The following is a 25,104-nucleotide window of genomic DNA, read 5'->3' on the forward strand; positions in this document are numbered from 1 at the left end:
ACCCAATTGTTGCTGAAATAAGAAGTGGTTCTTCTTTATTTTTGTTTTGTTTTGTTTTCGTGGTTTTAAAAATGGCAATCAAGAAAGTGGCTGAGAATCTGGAAGTAATTATGTTTCAGAAAATAATGGATGAGATTGAGATAACGAAACAAACCCTGCGACAGGGCAGTAAGGAGCTGAAAATTGAACTGAGCAAAATGACGCAGGAGCTTAAAGAAATAGGGGATCCTGTGAGAGAGGAGAATGAGATCAGAGATGAGAAAAGAAAAAATAAAGGGAAGATACAAGCCCTGGAGATTGGAACAAATGTGGAATTGGAGAAAGATCTGGAGTTTATGGATATTAGAAATAAAATCTACTGTTTGGAATTTAACGTTATCTCTGAAGAAATTAATGAAGATATTAGAGATAAAGTTATCAATGGCTTGGATAATCTTCTGGACTGGAATGACGTGATGGAGCTTGATATAGAGAAAATCTATGGAATTAACTGCAGCCATGTGACAATGGAAAAACTCTCAAGAGATGAGCCAGTGCATTTTGTAAAAAAGAAGAACAGAGATATGACTTTTCAACAATATTTCAGCAACTTATTCAGAATCAATGGCAAGAAAATATTTGGGATAGAGGAAATTCCCATCAGACTCTTATTATATGACTATGGCTATGACAGCAAGATTATTATGGAATACTGATAATGGAAGATTGGACACTGAAATTACTGGACTTAACAGGACTATTGAAGATGGAAGATGGAATTAATATGGATAATGGAATAATGGCTATTGAAATTATTGGACCTAACAGATTTTGATGAGATGGATTAATCAATATGTTTATTTGGACTATGGTTATGACAATAAGATTATTATTATTATTAACGAGATGGATTAATCGACATGTTTATTTGGAGAAAAATTGATAGATATATTTCTTAAAGAATTGAAACCTGTCTGACTTTTTGTGGAAAGAATAAAGTAATGTTTATGAGATTTGATGATTAATTAAGATAACTACTGGAGGAAAGTGATTTTATAATATAATTTAAGAGACAGGATTGTTATATATTGTAGACCTATAACTGATCTGCGACAAATGGGAAGTCAACATTTTATTTTTTTGTTTAATCATTTTTGTTTTGTTTTGTTTTTTGTCTTTGAATGTTTTATGATTTTGTTTTGTTTGTTTTATGAAAATTTGAATAAAAATTATTGTAAAAAAAAAAATGAAAATGGTTAGGGGGAAATGTAGATAAGCAAAAATAACTTTACCCTCAAAACAGAAGCATCAAAATTTCTTCCAAGAAAAGTAGCTTTCCATTACTATTTTAAAAAGGCAACAGAATGGATCTTTCTAGAGCACAGACAAACTGTTCATGAAGGGCTGCAGCAACCACATGGCCAAACTTAGAAGAGTACATAGACACTTAAATTGAAGATATACGCAGTTCTCACAAATACATAGTTTCTAAGGACATGTCTATACAGGGATTATTTTCTCAGAGACTGGATATTATACTGTACGAATGTGCGTATGTCCTGAGCCAAGCTGGCACCAGTCATTCACTGGCCGGCACAACAGGTAGGAACAGAAACAAGACCAGCACAGTCTGCTGCATCTAAATGACTTAAAAACAATGTCACATCATCATGCTATGTATTTTAAATTGTATTTTAAATTGTATTTTACTGGAATTTAATTGTGTACGTCGCCTAGAGTGGCCTTGGCCAGATAGGCGACACAAAAATTAAACTATTATTATTATTATTATTTTATTATTATCCCTTCTCTCAGCGACAGCTTTTCCAGTAGTTACAGTTTGACATTAAAACTCCAATTCCTGTGCAGATGTGTCATCTTTCTGTTTTAAGTAAGCCAGCCATGATTCTCATCTATAGGAAGAGTGGAACTGCCAGCCTTACATCACAGTTCCTACTGTATGTAAACTGTCTAGAGAAATTCAGCTTGAGCTGAAACCAAATAACTCTCTAGCAGGGATGGGAAACTTGCGGCTCTCCAGATGTTGCTGGACCACAGCTTACATCATCTGTGCCTATTGGCCATGCTTGCTGGGGATGATAAGAATTTAACATCTGAACAGCCACATGTTCCCCTTCCCTCCCCTACAGGATGGGGCATTAACAGACATATCACAGGAACAAATCCCTGTTAATTATTCCTATGGGTTTCATAAAATCATAACTGGGACCAGCACTGCAAGCTAAGTGAACATGCCCTAGATAAAATGTGAACATAACATTATTGCTTCTCTCAGTCTAAATACCCATGAGAAAACCCAGCTTCAAAATAAGCTATTTCCAACAAATTAGCAAACATAGGCATTATGAATTCCCCAGCTGATTCTGCTAACCCCCAGAGAAGCCTCAATTCCATCTCACTGAATGGCTTTGACTACTTTCTTAGCAGATTTTTTGTTTCAGTTCAGTCAGTCTGGAATCCTTCTGTCACCATGATGCCATGCGGAGAGTAAGCACTCACCCTCGGAGAGCACACTGGTGATGTAGATGCCTCGCAAGGAGGTCACATTGGTGAAGTCAGTTTCTCCCCCAGTGGTGGTGTAGAGATGCCGTTCTAAGGACTTGGAATATACAATGCCTTGATCATCAGAGGTGTAAATTGTGCCATACCCAGTATCTGCAAGAAAAACAACAGATTGCAGGGGGTGGTTTGTTCCAAACAATCACTACAGAACAACCTTATCAATATGTACCATTACGTTTGGGGTTACTGGGTATAGAAAGCTAGCAGACCTATGCCTATGTCAATTTCAGAGCAACCCAAATTGGATGAAGAACTAAATGAGGACAAACTATAAGGGGAAGGGGGGTCACAAGGATGTCAAGTGTGTGTACATTCTACAACTGTCCTTTCCATAGTGATGATCTGAAGATTTTCTAGCAGTCTGTTCAACAAGTGCATGATTCAAATGCTTTAAGGCTGAACGAACTTTTTTTTTTAAAAAAGGCTGAATTTGTAATTTCTAGGATTAACCACAGGTACCCATATTCTATACTGTTCAACTTCACATTTTAAGAGATGGTTCTCCTCCGAGTTGCATGAGGTTTTGCAACCCAAATCAAGTGCAAGTTGAAATTCAGATTTATTTAAGGGTTTTATGTACACACCACACCAAACTTCCTGCCTTCTCTCACCTCCAGGCTCATCTACATGCATGAACACCATGTCATCATTAGCTGCCAAGATAGAGTAAAACTGTTCTTGACCAACTGAAGGAAGTTGTGCCATGTTCCAGGTTTCACCTTGATCCAGTGACACATGGATTCGCCTTGTATTGCCCTAGGGTAGGCAAGGATAGGATTATTTATCGAGTACCTCCTAGATGCTACTGATGTTCATACAGGAGGATATTCCATGAGAGAAACAGTGAGAAAACATACTAAGAAGTCATGATACTATACAGGCTAAGTCTATTCACTGTCATGATACCGTATATTGGGGTAGGAGTTGTGGGGGCTCTTCCTCACTATATTCTGAACTGTTATCTTCATAAAAGAGTTAAAACATTTTTAAACCTATTCACTGGCTAATTCAGCCAAAAAAAAAAAAATCCCTCTCTGTTTCAGGGAAGTTTCTCTCAAAGGGTTACTCTATTATTGAAAGTACTATTAAGACATGTTTGTAGAGATTCTTTAATAAAAACAACATTCTTTGTTATATAAAGGCATGTCATGAAAACACTATTCATTATTATGGTAAGATGAATTATTTTAACAAACAAGTTGCTTTCATGTTTGTATCACGTTTATTGAGATTATGACAAACATAAATTTATGACAAACAGCCCAGCACCCAGGTGGGAAAGCAAATAACTGACTGATCATTTAGTGAGCATGGAGAGGGCAATAATCCCCCTTTTCAGCTGATCTGCATGGAACATGTACTCTGCGCACACATGTGTGAGAGAGCATGGACTGGCCACACCCACTTCTGGGTACTTCCATAGATGGCATGGCACCGCTGCAGGGCTGGCCAAGGGTGAAAATGGCCCCAAGACTGAAAATGTCAGCCACTCCTGTTAAAAAGAACTAATATGGGTCAACATTCCTCAAACGCTGGCTCCCTTGCGTTCCATTATGGGAAAAAACACTTATTGTAAGCTAAAATCATGGGTCCTATAGAAATGGAGAAGAATGTGTTTCTTACCTTTTCTGTCATCACAGATGCAAAGAGGAAGCGCCCACCTAGGCCAAAGGAGTAGATTTTGCTTCCTATAGTCTTGAATGTCTTCCCAAAGTCTTTGGTTCTCTTCAGCTCAAGTAAACCAAGGTCAGCTTCTTGAGGAAGAAGTAGTTTATTAACATTGCTCCAATAAGAGACAGATAAGCCCCTTTCATGATATATGAACAGAAAAGGGGCTCCATGCACTGAATGAGCTATAAGACCATACCACTGACTCCATCCCCATGATCCTGTAGCCTCCTACCTCCTCCACCCCCTCATGCACTGAGCATGGAACTTTGCAAAGGACAAGTGTAATTGCATAGGCTACTCTTCTGCAAGCATTCATGCTCAATATGTAGATGTAAGGGAGAACGCAGCCCCATAACTGTGGGGGCATGGCTCTGCAACCACTTCATGTGATTCACTCTTCATGTGAGTAATGCATGTATGGGGTATGGAATAAATGAAAAGAAAGCTTCAAAAGAGATGATTATCTACAGCAGGGCTATGGTAGACCCATTAATGGTGCTAGCTAGCCTGCAGAGTGCTGATCTTGTTCTCAAATTCAGTTTAGTGTAACTCCAAGGATGGTTCACAATAATAATAAAACAGGATCAAAACACAAAATAAAACACAAAATAACAGAACAGAAATCTAAAATCAAAAACAGAGCTACACCATCAGAACAATTAGTAAAAACTATCAATAAAAGCCTCTGATGGACTGTGTTATTTGAGCATGTTCATGTGAAGAGGTGGTTCTTCAGATACTGTGGTTTCAAGCTGTTTAACGTTTTTTAAAAAGGTGAGCACCAGCACTCTAAACCATCTTCAGAAACAGAATGACAACAAGTGAGATGTTAAACAACTAACATACATCATAATTATTCACTGTAATTGGAAATACTTACTACAAGAGCCATTCAGAAATGTGGTGAAGAAGATGGCTATGCCAGATCCCCTAGAAAAAGTTAAAGAGAAAGCACACTGTTTATAGTGCTGGACGCAAGAAAGCTGGCTAACTGAACAATTAGAAGTTCAGCAATTTGCAACAGGGAATGAGGAGATACACTGCAGAACAGATTTTGTAGAGACTCCCGAGTTGTCACAGAACATACCATATTAGATCTCATTGTTTTCAAAGTGGGGATCTTGTTTTGCAAAGAGTGCAGAAAAATATATCATGCCAAAAATATTAAACATAGCAATCTTTCCTGGGTGAATGTAACCAACACTCTTTTGACAATAAATAAATAAGCACAAGACACTTGCTAATTGTAGGAGTGGCAGATAGCTCCTAGATTCTGTAAGGAGACAACTCATGTATTCTGGTGACTAGTCAGTTATTCAGCTGAAAACTTGGTGATTCTGTTCTCTTCAAAACCGAGATGCCATCCCGTCCTCCATAATGGCTGTTTTTGAACAGCAAAGCACATATTTCTGCCTAGGAGACTGTGAAGTCAGTCATCAGGCTGCTACTGGCAACTTCTCTCTGCCACCCAGCCCCTACCGACATGGATACCCAGCACACAGATCTTCTCCGCAAGTCCTCTGTGAATTGGAAAACTTGGGGGGGAGGGGCATCCTTCACTGTGCCAGATCTGACACACAAGACCCTTCCCCACTGCACAGTCCTCTAGCATGCTCAGAAGATTCAGGGAAGGTCGGACCCTCACTTTACACTGGGTTTTGGACAAGTGAGGAAGAAGTACATTACTTTTTTTCTTTCAAAGCTCAGCATGAAGCAAGAGACCTAACCCCTTTCCTCCTGCAAGTTCTCTGTGCATCCCAGAGGACCTGCAAGAGGGGCTTGCTGGCTACCACAAGTAATGACTGGCTAGTAAGCCAAGTCAGTTTGTGGCTGTAATGTCCCTGTATTTTAATATCTGTAAATATGATAAGTGTGGGTTTATTAAGTGATATATGGTAAGTGACTGGGTGAGAGGGGGGAGTACATGGGCTGGAATGCTGGAGAATGCTGTATGATGATTGGCTGAGTGTTTGAGTGGCTGAAGGTATAAATGAGAGGATGACAGTTGGTTCAGGGTTCTGTTTTGTGGGGGAGTTGTTGGCGATTGGTTGTGGAGTGTGGATTGGAGTTGGTTGTGGGTTGGATTATATTTGGCTGGTATTTAGGCAGAATATATATGACTGGAAACATAAAGAGTGACACTATATGAAACCATACGCTTGTTGAACATTCCTAAAGTAATCTTGTTATTTCCTGGTGTTATCAAATAAATACTTTAGTTGGTTTACCAAAAGCCTGATCCTTGGCTGGGGATGCACAGACCAGAAGGGAGGGCAGGGTAATTACCAAGGCTGGAGGGAAACAGTATCAAATATATGGTGACAGCGGTGAAGGGAGATACTGTAACATCATCAAGTATCCAGAGCAACCCAGGATTGTATGCTTTATAGACAAAGATACAAGGGGGTTGTGGACAGCAAGAGCACCCCCCGACACAAAGTAACAAGCCACAGGGAGACTAAGGTGAAGTCTCTGGCAGTATTGTTTACAGGGAGTGACTGGTGGTGCTGCCTAGCAGTGGGATCTTGTGAGATCTGTGCTAGGGTGAGCTAAAGAAAAAAAAAGTGTGATTCTGACTGCTGGTAACCATGGGTGGGAGCCTTCCAGTGGGAGGAACATTACAGTGGCCTCTAGTTAGAAATATATCAAGTAGAAGAGATTTGGACTGTATGACATTCATATGCAAGGCGCAGTGCCAGCATTCAACAGAGAGTTGGGTTTTCCGGGGGTAAATCCTACGCAAATTAGGCTAATTTGCATAGGGTAATCTTCTGGTTTGGATTGGAAAATGTTCTGATGCACTAAAGCAACATAGCATGTTTATTTTACTTGTATTTAGTAAACAAAACTAAACACTTTGAAACTGCCAAGCTTGCCTAATATTGTATTTGCAATTGGCATCTATTTATTGATACTGATGAAAACAGATTTTTTTCCACAGAAAAATGAAAGCACCAGAAAAATTTCCAGTTTGGAAAATTTCCACCCCACATCACTGGCATTCGATATTAACCGCAAATCCTTATAGCTATTTTATTGTAAGAAGTTTTCTTATAGATAAGCTAGACCACATGGCCTAGCGTTGTTTACTGTAGTTGGCAGCAGTTTCCCATGGTCTTATGGACAGGTCTTTCCCTATCCTGCTGATGCACAGCCTTTAACTGGAAATATCAGGGATGAAACCTGGGACCTTCTATACAGAAAGTATATGCTGTGCTGCCAAGCTGTTGCTGCTACTCACCGAACAGCCTTGGAATCCCAAAGAAGAAAATAATACAGAGAAGCAAAATTTTAACATATGGCTACAAAGTTGCCCTTTTATATAGAGCACTTGCTGCATACACAAAAGTGTACCAATAGCAAAAATGTCAGTATATGCAGAAGGCATTACAGTGACTCCCCCCCCCCACAAGCATATACTACAAACATGACAAGTGAACCTTTCAAATGAGTTTTAAGAACCAAGAATTTTATTCCAAAGACAGTTAACTTTCTGTTTTGCAAACAGCCAGCTCTAGTGCAATCAAGAGAACATTAAACTACAAACTCTCCCTGGAGAGCATGTTTGTTTTTCAGCTGCTCACCATTTGGCCAAGCAAACATCTTTGTGGATTTCTTTCCATTTCTCACCAAATGTTTTAGATATCCATAGGCTGCCCTGAAAACATTAAGAAAGGATTATTCATTATCCGATGTATCACTTTCAAGTTCAAGGCAAAAATAGTACAAAAAAAAAAGTCCAGCTTTCCATTAAAAAGGCTCAAGGTGGCTTACAATTCAATCAACATATTAAAAAAATAACATGTGAAATAATCAGCAAGACCGGGGGGGGGGGAAGAGGCAACAGAAAACACACTTCAGTTAACGTATCAGGGAGATTAAAATTAACAACTTGGCCTGCCAAATTTATGCCAGAAAATAAATGTCTTTGCCCAGTAGTGGTTCACCATCAGAGAAGGGCTGAGATGGGCCTCCCTTGGAAAAGAGTGCCAAAGTGCAGGTGTGGCCACAGAGAAGGCTCCCTTGTGTCCAGCCAAACACAACTCAGATGTTGGTGGGACATGGAAGAGAACCTTTTCAAAGAGTGGGCAGTCTCATATAAGAGAAGATAATGCTTTAAATATCCTAGTTTCAAACCCCCATTTAGGACTTTAAAGTCTATAACCAACACTTTGAATTGAGCCCATAAACAGAACAGAAGCCAATGAAGCTGCTGGGATAAAAGGAGACACTTGCTCCTCATAACCAGCTTCAGTTAACAGTCTGGGCACAGCTTTCTTGAACAGATGAAGCTTCCATACTTTAATTTTGCCACTGAGTTAAACTATATTTCTTAAAGAGGTTTGTTTCAGCAGCATTACATAGCATCTTGCAGAACTTTTAGAAAAGAACTTTATGCTGCCAAAGCAATGTGTTATTTAAGATATTATATCCCACACTTACATTGTAGAACAATGCTGAGGGCAAAGCTCACAATACGACTCTACTCCTGCTATATCAATTAGAGATAGAAACTATGATGCTGCCAGTCATTACCACAGTCACTCAAGAGCCAAGCCCTTCCCCACACATAAAGGGACCCTCCAGGCTAGAGTTGTTTTGCAGATGAATTCTGCAACATGTCATTGGTGCAACAATACTGCGTTAGTGGTGGATTTATACCAGGCTGTTCACATACCATTCCACTTTATTAGTTGTTCTGCAATGCTTCCCCAATGTTACTGTATTACTGGCACTCTTGCACTATAGCACATCAAAAGTGGGACAAAAATAAACTGGAACATTTGTGGTATAAAAATTTACAGGATTTCAGCAGGGAGTTGAGGCACATGCACTGACTGGAAATGAGACACAAATAGTATTGAAAATGGGATTGCATATAACCACCCCATTATCATCAAGAGACGAAATCATCATAAAAAGGATGTCTGGAGGGATCCTAAATGGCTTCTTGGAGCCTGTATTCAGTGCCTAAATTACCAGTGAAGAAATAAGCAGATGGGTCATGTTCTTCTCAAAATACAATACTTACCTCAATACTGAGGGCCAACAACAAATCAGAATTCTGGGGGTGATAAATTATTTGAGTTGAAGGATGGAACGGAATATCTGTCAATACAAAGTTCTTAGCAAAATCAGATGATCTGAAGATCCTTCCTGTATGGTATGGTCCAGCTCTGTCACCTGTCAGTATCACCTAGACAGAATGATAAAGAAAAGGGTCCTCCCTTCAACACATCTATGCTACTAATCTATCATAAATACAGATGTCGCCAGAAGCTATGACCACACTATTTGAAATAGTGCAGTTTTGAAGAGGGCAAATCAGGGACCCACCAGAAAAAGAAACACAACAAAAAAACCTGAGTGGAACAGAAATTCTCACTTAACGCTGCCCCGTGTGCAAGTTTGCTATGCAAATAAGTGAAAAGGGGCTGCTTCACTAGGATACCAGTGCTTAGCTGCACTCCACTAACTTTTTTAAGGCAGTCTAAAAGAATGTAACATCCCTGCTCACATCCCTCTGGAGGCAATGGAGGAAGAAAGCCATATCCATAAAGTCCAAGAGAAACGCTAGTGACCAGGATGAAACTCAGTACTGTTGGTGTAAACATTACTTCTGTTTTGGCAGCAAACTAATGAGTCAGAAAAAAGCAGAAACCCTATAAACCACCACCACTCACTGGAATACTGGAAACATAGATGTGTACTTTGCAACCTACTCAGAGTGCACTACAGAATCATCAGAGTGCACTACAGAAAGTACAGAAAGAAAGGGAAGCAGAGATGATATTTTAAAGGAACATGTTTTGCCAAGGAAACTGACCAGCTCTAACAAGTGGACTTTATGAAATTCACACAATCATGCCCAGAACACTGATGATTGTGTAGCTACTATAACAGTTTAATTTAATCAACAATCAGGTAAATTGGAAAAAGCAGGCAATAGCTCCAATTTACAAGTGAGAAGCATCAAGCAGGATGCTATGTTTCAAGGTCATATAGCAGGTCAGTGGAAAGTAGGGTGGGGAGGCAGGTAAGTAGAGATTTTGTGGCAAAAATCTCTATTGCAGAGATATAATATGGACCCCTGGACCATATCGTGCCACACTTTAGACTTGTCAGGCAGTGGTCAGCTGGACAACTAGGAATAAAGCCCAATTACATCCAAAGGCACAGCTCTAGCAAGGCCTCAAGTCTGCCCTTGGTATTAAGCTAAATTAAAATGCAGCCTTTTCAAGGCTCTTCACCTTATGACTATCTTCCACATTTAAAACGAAGGACAGGGTTAACAAACAGCCTCACAAATTGTATTAGCAGGCACATCCTACCTTCCCTGAATTTTCTGGTCCAATAGCCATTCCAAATTCTGTTCTGATGAAAGTGTTGTTGATGAGATCTGTAATGTCTGTGAATGTTTTCCCATAGTCTTCACTATAGTGCAAGAAAAAGACATAGTTAGTGTAAACACTCCTCAATACAGGAGAATATAATAGAGGCAGCCATTTGTCTTTGCATCCTCTTAAAGCAACTGTACACACGAAATAGATGATGGGGGAACCAAAACATTTTATGGGCACCCAGTGGGGATCACTTAAGCAGCCCTTGCATGGTTTGTTTCAATCATGTAGTGGGTCTGTGTTTATAGTACATCATGAGGTGGAGAACTTGTGTACTCCAGCACAAACATCCAAAGAAACTAGCATCATGGAGAAAATAACCTTGCACACATGTTCATGTAAAACAGCCACTACATTTAAGAATTCATATCCCATCTTTATGAATAAATATTATTTTTTAGGTAGATACTAACATACACTTAAAGAAACCACAAATGAAGTAACAGATTAAAAAAAATGAGCTGGTGTTCAGAATCCCCTTAGTCAACCCAAAAGAACCTGCTCAGCTGTAATCCTCAACGCATACTACCACAGAGATACTGTATTCTTTAAAACACCTTCTTAAATCCACAGTTAGTATCTAGCAGGAAAAAAACCACCTATCTCCCTCTATATCTTATGTTGAAGAAGCAATTGCTAGCTTAATTACCCATTTCCAGGCATCCTCCTACGTGCGACTCAGCTCATTGGCCAGTGGCTTCTGAAGTGTTAATCATTACTCTGCTGCCTTTTCTAACTCAGCCAATAAAATAAGATTTATACATTGCCAATTCATAAAAATATCAAGGTTATGTATAAAATCATTAAAATATCATAAAGCTATAAAATCATACAAGATAAGATAAATGACAAACACCGAATCAGATTAATTATCTAAAAATGCTTAGTGAAACAAGCACATTTTCAGCAGGCAATGCAATATCAGGATTGTAGGTGCCTGTCTGATTTCCATAGGAACAGTGCTTCAAATTTCCTAGCACTGCTACACTAAAAGCCTTGGTTTGCATAGAAGTTAAATGGCTATGAGATAACCGTGGAACAGCCAGGAGGGCTTCTCCAGATGATCACCATGATCTGGCTGGTGCATAAAGACAAGACAGTCCGTCAGGTAACCTTGTCATAAGCCATTTATGGCTTTGCACACTGACAGCAATACCTCGAACCTAGCTCAGTAACGCACTGACAGTCAGTATAGGGCTTTCGCATCGGTGAAATATGGTGGTGCAGAGCTGTTCTGGCCAAAACCCGGGCTGCAGTATTCTCCACTAGCTGCAATTTCCAAACCAACCTCATGGGTAGCCCCACAGAGAGTGCACAGCAATAGTCCCATCTAAATGTTAAAGGCCTGCACCTCTGCGGCCAAGCTATCCCTGTCCGGGAACAGCCATAGCTGGTGTACTAGCCAAAGCTGGAAAAAGACACTCATAGCTGCTGAAGACACCTTTGCCTCCAGTGACAGTGATGGATCTACGAATACTCCCAAACTGCATACCTGCTCCTTCACAGAGAGTGGAACTCTGTTATTTGGAGCTTTTTAAATCTTTGATGGGGAAAGCTACCCCCTCCCAGCAACAAAGCATGACATCTGGAGAGCCTTTGCTTGTTAGTACTAAAATGACCTTAAGACTATGCCAATCTTCAATTAGCTAGAACACTGCTGCTTATGCTTTATTTTTTAATGTAACCCGTTACTTCATCCATTCACCTTATATTTAATGTCTTAATAAAATTTCATGAACTGGAAGCTTGCACTTGGCCTGCAAATCAAAGTTCAAGGAGCATCTCCCCAGGAATAAGTGCTCATGCTTACAGCTCCCTGGCTACTTCCACAAAAGTTAAACAGAAACAATAGGACTGGAACTGGGCTAGCAATAAATAGTGTATTTGCAAGTGTAACTTGAATCAGGAGAGGCCGTGCAAGCCCTGGACCACTGCCTGGACTTGGTGGTGGGCTGGATGAGGGTCAATAAACTGCATCTGAATCCTAGCCAGATGGAGGTGCTGTGGGTTGGTGGTTCCCGAGTTCAGATAATTGGATAGTTGCCTGCTTTGGAACAGTTGCCTACTCCCTCTGAAAGAGCAGGTCTGTAGTCTGGGTGTGCTCCTGGATCCATCTTTGTCGCTAGAGGCCCAGGCGACCTCAGTGGCTAGGAGTGCCTTTTACCAGCTGCGGCACGTAAGACAGCTGTGGCCATTTCTGGACCAGGATAGCCTGACCACTGTTGTCCACGCACTGGTAACCTCCAGGCTGCATTACTGTAATGCGCTCTATGTGGGGCTGCCCTTGAGGTTGGTTTGGAAGCTGCAGCTGGTGCAAAATGCAGCGGCAAGACTGCTCACTGGGGCAGGGTATCGCCAACATGTCACCCCTCTGCTGAAAGAATTGCACTGGCTACCTATTTGCTACTGGGCCAAGTTCAAGGTTCTAGTTTTGGCGTACAAAGCCCTATACAGCTCGGGACCAGGATACCTGAAATACCGTCTTATCCCTTATATACCCAGTTGATCACTGAGCTCTGCAGGTGAAGGCCTCCTGCAGATACCATCTTATCAAGCGGTCCGTTCTGGTGGCACCTACCTTGTGGAATTCCCTCCCCTTCAATATTTGGTGCCATCTCTGTTATCTTTTCGGCGCCTATTGAAGACCTTCCTCTTTCAACAAGCCTTTTAAGTTGGGACCTTATCCCAGTCTGTGTTGGAATTGTTTTTTAATATGTTTTTAAATATTTTTTTTAAAAAAACAATGTTTTTAACCTTTTTTTAAAGATGTCTTGAAAGCCTTTAAAAATATTTTAAGATGTTTTCTTTTTAATGTATTTTAAAGTCTGTTTTTATGATGTCTTAAAGTGTTTTTAGTGCTCTTGTTTGCCGCCTTGGGCTCCTGCTGAGAGGAAGGGTGGGATATCTATCAATCAATCAATCAATCAATTAATATCAATAATTAGGGGTGAGGACAGAAATTCTATTCAGTTCACATTTCAAGCCAAATCTATCAAATTCATATGTTCCAAAATAATATGGGAACTGAAACAGAGCCATTCTTTGAAATTTGCACTTTTCAAATTTTGAGATGCAGTTCTCTAACCAACCAATGTTGACAAAAATGCATATATTAAGGAGAAATGTGCATAACAATGAATATGAGTGAAAATCTATAAAAATGCATTATATTAGGAGAAATAGCTTGCAGAAAGATGTGCAACAGTCAAAACCGCCTACAAAAATGTGTGTATTAGGAGAAATTTGCACTAAAATGCTAGAGAATTTTCATGAGGATTTTGGAAAAAGGAGAAGCTGAGAGAACCAAAATAATCAGATCTTTCCATCCGTAATCACAATATCCCTAAAGCACCCCCAGCTTCGAAGCCAGGGAATCAATGGAGCTGATAGTGGCAACCATTTATTACAGGGGAGCACCTCCACAAAGAGCACTTGCTTTTTTGTTAATAGCAAGTAAATAAAAATCCATAAAACAGCATTCAATCTAAGGAGGAAACACTTTTCATCAAAGAGATCATGTACTACTGAACACCCAAGAGGGCAGGACGGACTTTGTCTGGCATCTAAAGGATAATAAAGGCAAGGCCAGGTGAGCACGCCAAGAGAGGGACTTCTACAGTGTGAAACTGGTTTGTTTAAAGTGGCTGTATGTGGTAACTATATTGTACAAACTAGCCTTAAGAGTTGAGGCAAGAGATTCCAAATGTATCCAGCCAAGGTTTTGGCCTCCTGCAAGACTAACATTTACTGGCAATGTCTTCTGCCTACTCTTGCAGCCAGTCCCTCATGCTGTGGGAAACCTTGAGTTACAGACCTGTGCAAGGCAAAGAGTGCCTAACCCTCTTCCAGACTGAGAACAAAGGGTGAGAACTGTTTTAAGTTTGCCATACTTTGAACATGTGAACGATCCTTAATGTATGACCACATGCAAAGCCAGCCTCCCTTTGCCTATTTGGAATCCTGAAGTTGGAAGCAAGCCTGCTCTCACCAGCTGTCCAAAGCAGCAGAAAAATCTGGAGTGGACCTGAACTGCTCAGCTGACCCTTGCCTTTCCCTATGTTCCTGGCAAAGAGAGCACCACCACTGCACACTCACCCTTAGCAAGTGCAACTCCTTGCCAAAGGGAATTGATCCCAGGCTATGGTCTAAAGGCACATGGGGGCAGCACCCTGCTGAAGCTAAGCAGGGTCAGGTCTGGCCAGTGCCTGGATGGGAGACCGCCTGGGAACCGAATGTAAGCCGCCTTGGGTTTCTCGCATGGAAAGAAAGGCGGGGTATAAATGTAATAAATAAATAAATGGTGCTTAAAACTCGCTCTCTTTGGTGAAACTTATTTACCCTAGCTGCTGAAAAAGGGAAGATCAGCCACACCAAAAAAAACAAGGAAAGATCTCAGTCATTGTCTCTTGCTTCTTCCCGGCAAGCAACCACACCTTAAGAAAGTGAGTGTATGGGGTGTGGTGCACTGGGGCTCTGTCCTCACAGGAAGCAGTAGAGGCAGTAAGATAATAAGGAGACTTACTCCTATAGGATTTCCAAGAGGCATGGAGAGGAGGCTGGCTTACTTACAGTGACTTCAAGTGAGTTAGATAGTAAAGGAATCTGGGTCAATACATGAATATTTCAGGGAAGAATAAGTAGTATATCCATTGTTGGGAAGGCAAGAATAAGCGTGAACAAACCCAAAGACATGCTGCTTCTGGTCTAGAACATGCCACTTGGTACATGACCTATTGTTAAAACAGTACAGCTTCCCTCCGCAATTGGTGCTGCAACACACTATGGATCTTTGGTCAGCTTGTAGTGTTCTTCATGTCATGGTGTTGGACTGTCCCAAGACAAGATACCCTCTGGCCCTCAGGAACCAACTCTGCCCACCCAGTCACCCTACTGCTCATCACTGGCTTTGCCAATGCTCTGTCACCAGTTCAGAAGCTCTGCCCCCAACCTATACACAGCAATGTGAGGTTGCTCACAAATCCTCATATATGGGAATTGGCAGCAAACTGTTGGCTTCATCAGAATGTTCATTTCGATTCAGATATGACAACAATGAAGCCCTCACCTTCTGTAGAGTTTAGACTGCCCAAAACTCATGATTACCAGAGGTATCTGAAATGTGGTCAACACAAGAATAACCTGGTGAGAGAGAGAGAGAAAAGGCCTGTTAAGCAATAATCTGAAATGACAGCAGCTGGCATGCACACTGTCTAAGGCCAAGTAACTGTCCCATCCCAGTAAGGGCTAATTCATATTACAGTAAGGCCCCGCTTCTCAGCACCCCACTTTTTGGCGTTCCGCTAATATGGCACCAGCGGGGCGATCAGCTGGAGGGGGGGCTGGAGCTCCCCGCACTCCAGCTGATTGTGCCAGAGGAGGGGAAGATCAGACTCCCGCTCGAGCTGATCATGCCCGAGGAGGAGAAGATCTGATCTTCTCCTCCTCTGGTGCGATAAACGGGTTAGGTTCCAGACCCCCGCACTACAGCTGATCCACTTTTCGGCAGTTTTTGCTTTTCAGCAGGGGTCTGGAACCTAACCTGCCATATGAGTGGAGCCCTGCTGTATCATATTTGGTGGTATATGGCTGAGTCAATGCAAGGGTGTTTTTTTTTAATTTGGAAGGAGGGGTTGGCGTGTTGGACTGGTGGCATGCCCATTTTGACACAAGTACAGACCACAACACACTTTTAAAAAAAATCCAGAAACATGGTTATTCATACAGTGGATTTGTGTTGTAGAACTTAAAAAGGTCGTGTGAAGGTCCACAAGGAATCGCCTTGGGCCAAAGGGCTCTTACCAGCACGACCTCTTTAAAAAGGTCCCAATCAACTTCTGTAGAGGGAAGCTTCTCCACCAGCCAAGCCAAGAGATGGCAGAGAGCAGCTGCTAATGCCTGGAGCTGATGAAGGTCTCCTGCAGCTGCTGAGTATAAATAGCCCAGAGCTAGCAGTCAGACAGGGAGGTTTGGTGGGGAAGGAGCAGAGACCTGAGAAGCTGCTAACCCTAGGATCTCCTGGAGCTTCTACCTCTGCCAATTTGGAGGTACAAGAGGCTTGGAGAAGAGGCTTCCTTGACCTTCCAAACCTTTTGGGGCAAGAATACTGTCGGACTGACCCATAGGGGGTAACCCTAGAGTATCCTGAAAGAAGTCAGGCAGAGGATCTCTGGACCTATCCCTTCCCAAGCCCCATTCCTCAGAGAAAGGGGCTACTGGAAAGCTACAGGCTCTGAAGGGAATCAGATCCTAGTCTCACACCACCACGGATATGGGGAAACAGTGGAGCTCAGGGATTCTACAGCACCAGTCCCAGGAGTGTTCCCCAATAAAGTGAGAATGCAGTCAGAAGCCCTTGAACAGAACGTATGGTTGTGGTAACTCCATGTATGAAGATTTGAGCTTGTGGAACCTGGAAAAAGGGAGTGCGAGTCAGTAGCAAAGGCTAAAGCCTCATTAAAGTCAAACTTACTGCACTCCTTCTGGTTGTGCTGGTAATTCTCATGGTAAGACTCATGGTTGGGCATAATCTCCCATGGAACCCATGAATCAACATGGAACCCATAAATCAAGGATCCTTTAACATGTCCCTCCCCCAAGAGGGGCTCACAGTCAATTGAATACACTGGAAGAGATTTTGTACATTTAAAAAATGCTTTGTCTAATTTTACAGGCTCTTTTACTTTGTTTGAAAAAGCAACTTCTTAATCCAGTCACCGTGCTTTGACATGCTATCCTAAAGTGGCAAGGTGCCTTTTTCCTCTAAGAGAGAATAACTCACTTAATCCCTGGTACAATAACTGGCCTGAGAGAGGTTTCTCAGTTAATAGCTAATTTCTCTCACTTGAGAAAGATTAATATATTTAATATTAAATATAAGCTGCTACTGTCGCCCAAAATTGTACCATAATCCTTTTGTATATCAGCGACCTGCTAAATATTTTATCATATATTTGTAATTATCATAGCATTTGGAATTATCACATATATTGTAATTATCACAAGTGATCAAATCAAATTTTATTGCTTATCAACCAAACAGGCCATACGTGTACACAGAAATATCACAAATTATCATAAAATTAGATTCAGATTTCCATTTTTTCTTGCTCTTGCCATATTTCTCTAAGGCTGCAATCCTAACCCTACTTATCTGGGAGTAAGTCCTATTAAATTCAGTACAACTTCCTTCGCTCAGATTCCTGGATTCCTGCACTGAACATAGGGCTGGATTTGACGGCCTTACAGGCCCCTTCCAAATCTACTATGGAATGATTCTGAGTGGCTATGGTGAGGATTGCACTGTTTGCCACTATTTAAGAAGCAGGAACAACAAGACTCTAACCAAAAGAGGAAGTTTTCTGATAAATTCTTTAGTGTTTTTTTAAAATGTGGCAGGAGTGAGTGGTGGAAAGCTGGGCCACTCCATCAGCTCAGCTGAGGCCCCTGCTGTATCAGCTTTCCTCCTCCCTCAACTGTCACCTGGCATCAGCTATTCCAATAGGCTGCAGGATAAGAAGAATAGGAAGCAGAGAGCATCAATACCAATAATGGTTCTCTAGCAACCCTTCAGCATGCCTGGAACTTGGCTCTATGCTACCCCCCTCAAAAAAAAACTCTGGCTGCTGCTTACACTTTCAGAGAGATACATTTCTCTGTGCCAGATGTGAAGAAAGAGGTGGCAAGTATTTCCTCCTCTCCAACAAGGCCTCAATGCTGAGGCAATTCTTACCTCAAGTCTAGATGGGCAGTTAAACACTTCTTACCAAACCCAGAGTGAGTCACCCAGTATACACAACACCTACACTGCGTCTCATCTTCTTTGGCCATAAGTAGGATGGTAATAGCTAAAAAAGAAGAAGCTAAACGGCTTGCAACACCTACAACTGAAGAGAGTCATTCCTCATGACCTATCAGAAAGGAATAACCTCGCTTTTCTGTGTGGGAATATTACAGCAAAAGCATCCAATAGAGTACTGAGTCATGCATTGGGAGGAATTATTTCAAGTACTGCACTTCTGTTCCTTTTGAATTAATATTTTAAAATCTGTCCAGCCTATCTGTATTACTTACTCCAGTGCTGTCGCCAATCCAGGATAGGGAAACTGAGCCACTGAGATCATTGAAGACACGCTGTAAAAGCAATTAGAAATATAATTCAATCCTCTGATCTTTCATCCAATGCCAGAAAGCAATTTCCCTGTAGCTCCAATGGTAGTAGCAAGCAGTTTCTGGACACAAATATCTACACAATTATATTGTATTTATTTATATAAGTATTTACATACCACCATTTATATATTGTAACATCAGAGAGGTGCACAGCAGTAAAACATAAAACATTAAAAACGGTGCAAAGCCATCATTCAAATGACTGGCCAGCCAAAACGCTTCAAACAGCTGCACAGGCCTGTCAGTATAAAAAAAAGGCTTCAAGAAATACCTGAAAATCAAAAGCAAGGAGGCCTGCCAGATCTCTGCTGGAAGAACATTCCACGGCATGGCACTGGCAAAACCTAAGTGCCCAACGTTAAGCTGAAGTTAGTTGGGCCTCTGTAATATGGGGACAAGCGCTCCTCTGGTTGATCTCCGTGATAGAGCTGGGATAGTTTTGTATAGGTTTCCTCAAACCAAATCACCGAGTGTGTTCATCACCAGCTTTTGATCACTTTGGTTACTTTTCTACCATAACAGCTCATTATTCTAAAAGCAAAACAAGCTACACACCAGTTACTTTCAGCATCTGTTACTACAAGTTTAGTTTCCTTTCATTGCTGTCAATGTGCAAGCATAATTTATTCTACACTACGAGCATGTCATTGCTAAACCAGGACCCTGAGCAAAGAAACACGCTCACTGTTCTGCCACTCACGGCTCTCTTCAGAAAATGGGGGGCACACAGCAGTAATCAAACCCTGTCCCTTTTTACTGTAAAACCTGATGGGAGCTGCTTAAGTGCTTTCTTTTTTAATTCAGCGTCAAAGTCATTTCACAACGGATTGGCAGATCAACCTGTTCTCCCTCCAGGTGCAGCTAACGGAAACGGTTTGATCTGACCACTAGTGTGTTTACAGCCTGTGTTCTAAGTCACACCACAACAAGAAGTCTCAACAGCTCTTGGAGAAGACCATGTGATAATTTTAAAGCTTTAACACCCTTCCTCTATCACATAATATTGCTGGATACCTGGAGACATCCAGCACCTCAGGAAAATTCAAGTGGTGGGTGAAATGCTCATCAATTAGGTCTGTTACCCTAGTAAAATGTCATTTCTTCTCACACCTGTCTTTTACTTTGCAAAAATGGTCAAACATATCTGAAAACCATGTTAAACTCAGGCATATGCCACTGCAATTGAAACATTACTCCAGGTTTGTTTTGTTCAAAAAATGGCTTATCTATCTTCTATCTATCCCCCAGGCTTAACTAAATTTACTCATTAGGGATGGGTGAGATTTCGATTCAGTTTGCATTTCAAGCAGAATTTATCATTTTTGCAATTTCCAAAACAATGAGAACTAAAACACAACCATCCTTCGAATTTTGGGGTGCAGTTCGTCAACTAAACATTTACAAAAATGAATATATTAAGGGAAAGTGTACATAAAAATGAATACATGAGTGAAAATAACATGCAAAAAGGCATGAAATGATGAGAGATGGCTTGCAAAAATGTGTTTATTTGGAGAAATTCGCACTGAAATGGTTGAGAATTTTCATGAGGATTTTTGTTTTTTAAAAAATTGCAGATCGCTGTAGAAATTTAAAGAACTGAATTTAACATTGGAAAAATGAGAAACTGAGAGAACCGAAACAGACAGATCTTTCCATCCCTATTACTTATGAAGCACTTGTGACAGATTAAAGAGTTAACAGCACCCTTTGGTCATAATGTAACTGAGGCTCAAACTACATGGTATGCCAAGTTGAAATTCTTTTGTCCCTGGTTTATTTGTTTTAAAAACTAAAGCAGCCTGCCTGTCTGAGCAGAAGATGTGTGTGCTGCTTAACCCTTCCCACTCCTGTCCTTTTTCCTTGAGATCAACTTTCTCCAAACTGCTTTTTCAGCCAGAGAATAAAAAGGGAAAGAGTCCCCATAGTTTTCTTTCTGCATGCCTAATGGGTGAAAAAGCAGCTTGGAGAGGACAGTTTTGAGCTGAAAACCAGTTAAGCAGCTGAACTCTCTACTCAGATGCAGCTTTGGGTTCAAAAACCCACCACTACCAGACACAGAGGGAAGAAATCACAAAACCACACATAACATTACTTTAAGCCCAAGTTCCCATTCAATTCCCATTCCTTGAAACTGTGTCAAGTTGCCAACACCTGCTTTGTGGTGTCTCAGTCACAATTATCTTGCACTGTGGAACCGAAGACACTATTATGATTCCAAACACATACACTAACCACGCTGTCGCTTGCTTAGAGATGTGTGTCAAATGTTAGCACAGGACGAAATATAGTTATTAGTGCAAAACAAAGGGCTACATAGATGATCCCACCTTAGAATTTTAAAGGTCACCTCAAATTCAAGCTGTTTATATAGTATTGCAAATGCTGCACCTCAACAAGCACCTGTGCCCAAAATGTCCCAGTTCAGACACTGCTGGAAACCACAGGAGGGGAGAGTGCTCTCTGCACTTAGTCCTGCTTGTAGGTTTCCCACGGCCAACAGTGAGAACAGGATGCTGGACTAGAGGGGCCACTGGCCTTATTGTGCAGGTTCTTCTTGTGTTCTTAGTAGGCTGGTTGACCAAGCCTTGCCTCATCAAAACAAGAATACCCAGGTGTAAGTGTAACTATGATAATACATACTAGTACTTCCAGTATCAGTATAGAGCTGGGAAAGCTGCCAAAACACAAAACACCAATAAAGAAATGTGCTAGAAATGCTATGTTTGCAGCAGGGCTGTGGAGTTGGAAGCAATTTTGGGTGGAGTCAGAGTTGGTAGAAATGTACCGACTCCGACTCCTTCATAAATGGCAAATGTATATTAACTAGTAATAACAAATGTACTGTAGTAAAACGGTAGCACAAGGCATTTCATCACCACCACGTGAATCCAGAGCTTGGAAAATTTACTTTTTTGAACTACAACTCCCACGAGCCCAATCCCTGGAGCTGATGGGAGTTGTAGTTTAAAAAAGTAACTTTTCCAAGCTCTGGATTCACATGGTGGTGATGAAATGCCTTGTGCTACCATTTTACTACAGTACATTTGTTATTACTAGTTAATATACATTTGCCATTTATGAAGGAGTCGGAGTTGGACAGTAGAAAAATAGAGGAGTCGGAGTCGAAGGTTTGGCGTACCGACTCCACAGCCCTGGTTTGCAGGCCACATTGTTTAGAAACAAGATGAACTGTTTCATCCTCAGGAATCCAGTTGCAATTGTTTACTCCCAGGGAAAAGGAGAAGGGACAAGAACTACTGCAGGCCATAGGGTGTTTTCAGAAATGCTTTCCCTAGGGCCACATGCTCAAGTTTTACACAAATAAAACTGGAAGTGAAGTTACAGCTTGCCTTGCAACCAGTTTAAATATTTACTGGGACATATGAAATATTCTGAACTTCAGGAACAGCATCACTTAGCAGCTGCTGTTAAATTCTTAGCTAAGTTATTCATCACTATAAACTGGCAAGATCCTATTCCTCCTGCACTGACAGAATTATTTTGAAACACTTAGCACAGTGGTAATGAGTAATACTAAGGTTTTTCAAAAGACTTGAACTATTACTTTAATGAACAATACTTTAATACAAGGTTTTTGCTGTATAATTTTTTGGTACCAAATAAAAAGCCAGTGGGAATCAAGAAACCAAATGATATTCCTGTCACATTTATGGCTACTACAAATGTTGTGTTTACAACTTAGATATTAATATGCATGTTGGAGAAGAACAGTGTGATGCAGAACCTCAGCTCATGGGGTTGTTCAGCTGTTTTATTCCAGGAAGAAGTCACAACTGGGTATGAGTTTTAACCATACACATACCACTTCCCTTTTATCAGAAGAACAAAGTAACGAATTCAGTGGGATGCATCTCCCTGGAGATTCATTATTGTTGTTGTTATATGCCTTCAAGTTGATTACGACTTATGGAGACCCTATGAGTCTTTTTTGGATATATTCATAGGGTTTTCATGGCAAGACGTATTTAGAGGTGGTTTACCATTGCCTTATGGCACCCAGTATTCCCAGGCAGCCTCTCATCCAAGTACTAACCAGGCCTGACCCTGCTTAGCTTCCAAGATCAGATGTGTTCAGGGTAGTATGGCTGTAGGTGGAGATCCAATATAAACCCCCATTCTTTCTGGGGACAAACTGGGTTGCTAGAAAGAAAATGGCCTCATTTGCCTATTATGGTAAGCCTCCATCTGAAACAAACAAGCCTTGGCTTCCTCTCAATGGTTTGTGTGGAAACAAACCAAGAACACTGGTTCACGTGTAATACCAAGCCACTGTTGTGGCTTGTTGCCCCCTGGCTTGGTAAAGGGAAGAGGAGGGACAATTTGAGTAGTGCATACCAGCAGGCTGCTTATTCACAGTAAGTCCTACTTTGTTTCAGACTATGGTTTACCATGACATGTAAATGGTCCCAATGTAGTAAAATAAAGACAGTACTAGCCTGTGTAGTTTTTGGAAACTTAAGTCATGGAAGGGAAAAAACTGTCGTGGGATTTCCTGGAGGAAATTAAATATATGCATTGCTTTCTTATGAAACTTAAAATTATATTAATCTAGTTTATGTTCTTAAAATAGTAAGCATAAATTAGCATGCAAATTTGTACTATTTGCTATACTTATGAAATTTAAAAACAAATATATTTATTTTGTTTTATTAATACAATAGTTGCAAGGATAAGCAGTGTTAGAAATGGAAGACAAGTTGCTGCACCCTGCAGTGCTTTATAGTGCAAGCCTACATAGGCTTACTTAAAAGTACATCCCTCTGTGTTCAAGGGAGTCTGCAACCAAGTAAATGAGCAGGACTGCAGCCTAAGTGTATCTTAGGTTTTGCCAATAAAATAGGGCAGGAAAAAACAAAAAAAAGTTGAAAACAGAAACCATCAACATGGTAGTAAACAAAAAGAAGGTTGTAGAATCAATGCACTTGATAGAACTTCCCAATGGACAAAATGCTTGAAGATGTTCCATATTCTGCAGCATTTGAGATTATTTCCCTCAAACCTCAGATCCAAATCAGGTCACACAGTAGCAATGTTATCTACTTTCTTTGAATCTTCAGTCCAAGAGATGTGCAGTTTCTCCTTCCTCTGAAGCAAGAGAACCTTTAGATGCAATCCGTTATTTCAAACAGGGCTGTGGAGTCGGAAGCAATTTTGGATGGAGTCGGAGTCAGAGTCGGTAGAAATGTACTGACTCCGACTTCAAATTAAAATTAATATTTTAATTTTAATATTAATTTATTAATATTAATACATTAATATACATTTGCCATTTATGAAGGAGTCAGAGTCGGAGTCAGACAGTAGAAAAATTAATATACATTTGCCATTTATGAAGGAGTCGGACAGTAGAAAAATAGAGGAGTCAGAGTTGAAGGTTTGACATACCGACTCCACAGACCTGATTTCAAACACTTATTTTCAAAATATTTCACACATCTTTCAGAATGATGTTTTCAACCCCACCCCCATTTCTATTTCAGGCCTGGGGGGGGGAGGAGAAAAAGGCCATTCTTCTTTTATTTTCCCCTGAGCCTTCATATCGCTAGACTGTATAGCAATTCATTCATCACTTTCTCCCAACAGTGAAGGGCCATGCACAAAATTCAGCAAGGCTGAAAAATTCCCAAAACATTACACCTACAAAACATAACACCTCAATCAGACCCCACTTGTAGGTCCAGGCCCAGCTATACGCAAGACTTCCTTGTGGCTTATGAAATTATTTCAATGCCAAAGTACAGGAGGAGGTTACAAAAAACTGCATCCTATGCTCCACACAAATAGCAACAGAAGAAAGAGGAAAACAAAGAAACTGTTATCAGCTATGAAAGTAGAACTGAGTGAGAAACTGATTGTAAAATGCTAGGGGGTTAGATTACCCTGTTTAGCTATGGAAACCCAACTGTAATTAGTAACTAGTCTGAAGAAGGGAGAGGCTGCTAAGATCTATTTGTGTATAAACCACTCCTTCAGTAAAGACACGGAAGGGGCAATGCCAATGCTCTTCCTGAATGACTCGAAACCCTGTTTGGTTCAGAGATGTGTTTAGTTATGCTGAGAAATGTCAAACTACTAACAGAGTTAAAATTAAGGATCAGCAGCAGAGGCAAACTAGGAAAGAGCTTTTAGTGAAAGAATTGGAACAAAAGAGAAGGATGAAGATAAAATAGACATGTATTGACATGAATTAGAGCACTTTCTTATGGGACATCAATAGTGACTCTCTTGACTGATGTTACGAGCAACAGTAATCACCCATGTTACCCTATAATAGTTT

At 40.8% G+C, this 25,104-nt stretch overlaps 1 protein-coding gene across 3 annotated transcripts in view; it reads right to left on the reverse strand.

The window, feature by feature from the left end:
• SORT1 (sortilin 1) overlaps positions 1–25,104 on the reverse strand; it is a 61,254-nt gene that overhangs the window by 13,647 nt on the left and 22,503 nt on the right. For 2 of the 3 annotated variants that reach the window (XM_061632535.1, XM_061632537.1), the window contains exons 2-10: positions 18,705–18,764; positions 15,700–15,773; positions 10,566–10,668; positions 9,266–9,430; positions 7,818–7,891; positions 5,114–5,163; positions 4,186–4,316; positions 3,174–3,318; positions 2,500–2,655 (exon numbers count right to left, since the gene is read on the reverse strand). In XM_061632535.1, coding sequence (XP_061488519.1) covers positions 2,500–2,655; positions 3,174–3,318; positions 4,186–4,316; positions 5,114–5,163; positions 7,818–7,891; positions 9,266–9,430; positions 10,566–10,668; positions 15,700–15,773; positions 18,705–18,764 — 958 coding nt within the window. The remainder of the gene's footprint in view (positions 1–2,499; positions 2,656–3,173; positions 3,319–4,185; positions 4,317–5,113; positions 5,164–7,817; positions 7,892–9,265; positions 9,431–10,565; positions 10,669–15,699; positions 15,774–18,704; positions 18,765–25,104) is intronic. The other variant, XM_061632536.1, reaches the window with a different exon arrangement.

Source organism: Rhineura floridana, chromosome 6, assembly GCF_030035675.1.
Source record: "Rhineura floridana isolate rRhiFlo1 chromosome 6, rRhiFlo1.hap2, whole genome shotgun sequence".
Lineage (NCBI taxonomy): Eukaryota > Metazoa > Chordata > Lepidosauria > Squamata > Rhineuridae > Rhineura > Rhineura floridana.